The 6,000-nt window shown below is 43.4% G+C and overlaps 1 protein-coding gene across 1 annotated transcript in view; it reads right to left on the bottom strand.

Annotated features, from left to right (window-relative positions):
- Positions 1-238: 238 nt before the first annotated feature.
- The window catches only part of LOC135506976 (vascular endothelial growth factor C-like), a 60,891-nt gene continuing 55,129 nt past the window's right edge, over positions 239-6,000 (bottom strand). Inside the window, exons 6-7 of the mRNA XM_064926418.1 lie at positions 4,737-5,127; positions 239-1,550 (exon numbers count right to left, since the gene is read on the bottom strand). Of these exons, the coding sequence (XP_064782490.1) occupies positions 1,439-1,550; positions 4,737-5,127 (503 nt within the window). The 3' untranslated portion in view covers positions 239-1,438. The remainder of the gene's footprint in view (positions 1,551-4,736; positions 5,128-6,000) is intronic.

Here is a 6,000-nt window from a genome sequence, read left to right as displayed (position 1 = left end):
GCTAGCTTGCATATCCATGTCAAGATTAAAGCGTTCCAACTCTCCAGTTGAAATAAGCCAAAACCCACAGTCCATCTATCTTGCCTTCTTTCATTGCCCTTCCGCCCAAACACTTTTCTGCATCCAATTCTAGTTTCTCTGCACACAAGACAAAAGACAGGACAAGTAAAAAGGAAGTATTTGCTTCCACATAATCTTTCAACAGTCAGTTACATCAGTCCAAACACTGAACTCAGAATAGCTGTGCGTCTTGCGAAATTGGTGATTTATTTTCCAGTAGAAAAACATAGGAACAATACAAATGCAGTTGACGTAGAAAATGACCATGACATACTTCAACACTATAACAAGAACTCGACCTGCTCTTGTTTAAACCCATACGGAGTGAGCACCTTAGAAACATCTTAGTAACCAATTGTCCTTAGACCGTTGTCTCTTTCATGGTAGACTTTGAAACATTCATTCACTTGTCCAATGAGTTTTGGTCAGACGATTAGGAGCATTCTCATACTGGTCTTCATACTGCTGTACTGTAGATTGGATAAACTTGTCCATTTGGCTGATTAGGGTTTTCTATAGTAGTTGTATTCATTCATCGACAAGGCAGGATACATGTATTAGTTCACCGTATCCCTTCCTTGGAGGTCTCCTACTGGTGACTTACATTCATAGGATATCCTCATCATGTCATAAAATGGGCCAAACCTGGGAAAACTTGTGGCCCCATCATCATGATCCTAGAACTGAGAGTCCAATGTTAGTATTGCTGGTGAGGTGGTTTGACCAAAGATAAAAGTGATATATAGTATATTTTCAAGTATCTAACATAAATGTGTATGCTGTGGATGGCAGTTCAGAAATGACATGCTATTTTGCGTTAATTCATAATGGAAATTCATATGAAGTTTTCTGTTGTGTAAATATAGCCTGCCTTATGATCATAATTGTAAGATACGTGTGTACATTAGTTATTTACAATCAGTAACTCCAATTCAATATGATAAACTAGATTAGAAATAAGTTAACAATATACAACTTTAATTTTAAAGAGGCATCGCATGATACACACATATTGATCACAGTGTATTTTCTTGGAAAGATTGAAATGGCAATAAACAAAGAGGTGGCAAACATTTAGTGGCAATAAATTATATCATCAATATCTGACATACGAATAACAAACAAATACAAAATTGCTCCCCATCCTTCAGTCTTTTCATTAGATCCTCTCATGATATTTGGGGTTCACATCAATATGTCCATAATATGTCCCAAGTGCCACTTTATAATTCCAAAGTAGCCCACAAACTCGGTGTCCTTTCAACCATTTCCCGACCTAGGTCCAGGCTAGGTACTTCTCCACACGATTGCGGCTAGCATAATAGATTCTAATCGTTATAATCGGTTAGCAGGTCAGCTGCAGAATGTGAACTCAAAGTTAATCCTGTCTTCTCCAGTATGTTGGTACGCACCGGCAGACCTCCTCACTGAAGTCAAAACCTGATGCACAACGCCGATTCCTCCGCACGTCACAAGGTGGTCCGTAGCAACTACAGTAGGGGAAGACAAAGACCATTCATGTTAAAGGAACATTTTAAAACAATTCATCATCTCCAGCACCACCCCAACATCAACATCAATTCCCCAACCTATGGGAAAATGTTGTGTTTCTATGTTTTGTAGTAAAAAAAGGAAGATGTGTTTCCAATGACATCATCGTCCAATTAGATGACTATTAGTAGACAATTAGTTGGCAAATAGTAGGCAATGCTGATAGTTGGTTAAAAATCACATGATGCACACCGAAGATGTCATTGAAAACACTTACGTCCCTCTATATTTTTTACTACAAAACACAGAAATGCGCCATTTTCAGACATGTTAATGTTGGAGTGGTGCTGGAGAGGATGAATATGAATTTGCATTTTTTGTAAATTTCCCTTTAAATCATGTAATGTGCAGGAGTTTTAACAATATGTATAAAGATACATTTTAATGACTCAATTCTGGCATACTCTGTCTTTTAATAACATAAGTCCCTCAGGTGTCTGACAAAAACTCCCTCAGTTGGGGTCGAAATCAATAACACACAGTTTCTTCGGGAAATTCACCTTTTCTAGTAAGTTTGGTATCAAATAAAAACAGGAATAAACAAAAACGGATTCTCTTCTATCGGCCGTGTTCCCGACATTGGATCCTTATTGCAGATGGATAGTCATAAATCATATTAACGTGGGGCTACAAGGGGTCACCGTAGTTGGTTGTGGGTTGTTCCTTCGGGCAGGGGGAACTAGCAGTTAACTTACAGCAGTGAGGCAGTGAAACCTTTTATTTGCCAGTGAAATATGTTGTACTGTAACCGATGAACACCAAGCCCTTAACGAGGGCTCATATTGACTAACTGGGTATAGTTTATCACCCTGGCACTGGTTTAAGACCACAGGAGCAGAACTGGCAGCGTAACCTGAGTGAGATCACTGGTAAATGGGCAGCCCTTATTCCAGTGTTTTTATCGCAGTGTAATGTGCAGGACTGCAAGTTCATTTACAACCCTGGGCGGATTTGTATTCACAGGACTTCTCTCAATGCAGACTTCTAAAAATAATACAGTTGTCAGCTTTGAAATTAAAATGATTTATGTCCAATTTGTGTGTGAGGGCATCTGGAAAATGAACATGTATGACTACCAGTCATGCAATGTCATGTCACCAACATATATACACTAAATTGCCAAAGGTATGTGGACACTTGCTCATCGAACATCTCATTTCAAAGTCATGGGCATTAATATGGAGTTGATCCTCCCTTTGCTGCTATAACAGCCTCCACTCTTCTGGGAAGGCTTTCCACAAGATGTTGGACCATTGCGTGGACTTGCTTCCATTCAGCCACAAGAGCATTAGTGAGGTCGGGCACTGATGTTGGGCCTGGTTAAGTCTGGTTCACAGTCGTCGTTCCAATACATCCAAAAGGTCTTCGATGGGGTTGAGGTCAGGGCTCTGTGTAGGCCAGTCAAGTTCTTCCACACTGATCTCAACAAACCATTTCTGTATGGACCTCGCTTTATGCACTGGGGCATTGTCATGCTGAAACAGTAAAGGGCCTTCCCAAAACTGTTGCCACAAAGTTGGAGGCACAGAATTGTCTAGAAAGTCATTGTATGCTGTAGCGTTAAGATTTCCCTTCACCGAAACAAAAGGGCCTAGCCCAAATCATGAAAAACAGCCCCAGACCATTATTCCTCCTCCACCAAACTTTACAGTTGGCACTATTCCATTCGGACAGGCAGCCTTTTCCTGGAATCCACCAAACCCAGATTCATCCGTAGGACTGCTAGATGGTGAAGTGTGATTCATCACTCCAGAGAACACGTTTCCAGTCCTCCATAGGCGGCGAGTCTTACACCACTCCAGCCGAAGCCTGGCATGGTGATCTTAGGCTTGTGTGCAGCTGCTCGGACATTGAAACACATTTCATGAAGCTCCCGACGAACAGTTCTTGTGCTGACATTGCTTCCAGAGGCAGTTTTGAACTCGGTAGTGAGGGTTGCAACCAGGGACAGATGATTTTTACTCGGTAAACGCTTCACCACTTATACGGTCCTGTTCTGTGAGCTTATGTGGCCTACCACTTTGCTTCTAGATGTTTCCATTGCACAATAACAGCACTTACAGTTGACCGGGGCAGAAATTTGACGAACTGACTTGTTGGAAAGGTGGCATCCTATGACGGTGCCACGTTGAAGGTCACTGAGCTCTTAAGTACGGGCCATTCTACTGACAATGTTTGTCTATGGAGATTACATGGCTGTGTGTTAAATTTTATACACATGCCAGCAACAAGTGTGGCTGAGATAGCCGAATCCACAAATTTGAAGGGGCGTCCACATACTTTTGGCCATGTAGTCTATATAGTATAGCAGTTCATATGAGTTTCCCTGTGTGCAAATAGACATGTTTTTGAGTCCTCAATTGTAGTCATCAGTTAACATAATTCATATATTCCAGTGGTTTGCTGACATAATAACTCTTCACGTTCTATTTGAGCCCGTCATTCTAGTTTTGTTGGCGTCAGTGATAGAACACGCCACAGCTCTAGATGTGCGGCCGCATACATTCTCTCCGTTACCCAGAGTCTGGAAGCATGGCTCTGCTACACACCAGCTGGAGAGGGTTAGTCTTACACAGGCCATGTCATTTTAGGGTTTGGCAAACACAGCTGTGGTACAGCCTTGTGGCTTCGCGGCATGGATCTAATAGGACTTCTACCTAGGCTTCGTCCCAAATGGCACCCTGTTCCCTATTTAGTGCACTACTTTGGCCAAGAGCCCTATGCCCTAGTCTCGTCTCCAGTAGAGTACTGGGTTCAACTGGAACTGGAATGCCATTAATAAGTCAGGAACGCTCCAAACCACACTCTCCTCTAAGTCACTTAGTCTCTTCTTTCCACATTGCTCAACGGAGGAGATGTTCCATCCCCCCCCTTCAGTCCTTCGTCTTGACTGGCTACCTGAATTACCAATGACTATGCTAATGTATATGGTCTGCTATGGAAATATGCTCTGAAAAGACCAGAAAAGGCTGTCCCGGTAGCAATTTGGAATGTCATCATCACCCCTATCCTCCATTCTTTACCTTTCCCCATGTCGTCCTCCTCCTCCTTTTCAACAATCCTTCTCATCCATCCTTAATCCATCATCACCATCACCATCACCATCATCATCAAGCTGTATTTACCTGCAGGTGGCCTGGTGGAACCTTTTGCCTTTCAGGAAGCACCTGTTGGGTGACTCGTTGCACTCGCAGGCACACTTGGTGCGGTTGAGTGGCTGGTGCTTGGGGCACGTCCTGGCGCAGGAGCACTGGCACGTGTCTTTATTGAAAAGCTGGTGCGGCCTACAGGACGATGGGAGCTTCTTACACACACACTGGCACGTGTCTTTATTGAAAAGCTGGTGTGGCCCACAGGACGATGGGAGCGTCTTACACACACACTGGCACGTGTTCTTATCCAGGTAGCGGTGGATTCCGCATGCGCCCGAGGCCCGGAGCTGTCGCCTGCAAACACACTGGCACGTCTCCTCGTCCAACTCCTTATCTGACCCGCAGACATCCGCTTCAAACGAGTCTAGAGAGATACAGGGGAGGAGATTAGATTGGAATTATACTGAACAAAAATATAAACACAACATGCAACCATTTCAAAGATTTTACTGAGTTACTGTTCATAGGAAATTAGTCAACTGAAATGAATTCATTAGGCCCTGATCTATGGATATCAGGTGACTGTTGGTCACAGACCTTTAAAAAAAAGGTGTGGATCAGAAAACCAGTCAGTATCTGGTGTGACCACCGTTTGCCTCATGCAGAGCAAACCATCTCCTTCACATAGAGTTGATCAGGCTGTTGATTGTGGCCTGTGGAATGTTGTCCCATTCCTCTCCAATGGCTGTGAGAAGTTGCTGGTAATTCGGCGGGAACTGGAACACGCTGTCGTACACGTCGATCCACAGCATCTCAAACATGCTCAATGGGTGACATGTCCGGTGAGTAGACACATTTTCAGCTTCCAGGAATTGTGTACAGATCAGGCTGAAACATGAGGTGATGGCGGTGGATGAATGGAATGACAATGGGCCTCAGGAAATCATCACGGTATCTCTGTGCATTCAAATTGCCATTGATAAAATGCAATTGCGTTCGTTGTCCGTAGCTTATGCCTGCCCATACCATAACCCAACAGAGTGCCCCAATGCCATAGGGCACTCTGTTCACAACGTTGACATGAGCAACGACATCATACACGTGGTCTGCGGTTGTGAGGTCGGTTGGATGTACTGCCAAATTCTCTAAAACGACATTGGAGGTGGCTTATTGTAGAGAAATGAACATTCAATTATCTGGCAACAGCTCTAGTTTACATTCCTGCAGTCAGAACCTGAGACATCTATGGCATTGTGTTGTGTGACAAAACTGCACATTTTAGAGTGACCTTCTACAG

This window comes from Oncorhynchus masou, chromosome 20 (genome assembly GCF_036934945.1).
Source record: "Oncorhynchus masou masou isolate Uvic2021 chromosome 20, UVic_Omas_1.1, whole genome shotgun sequence".
NCBI lineage: Eukaryota > Metazoa > Chordata > Actinopteri > Salmoniformes > Salmonidae > Oncorhynchus > Oncorhynchus masou.
The sequence above is the reverse complement of the archived record's forward strand: the minus strand, read 5'-3'. Positions and strand labels throughout refer to the sequence as shown.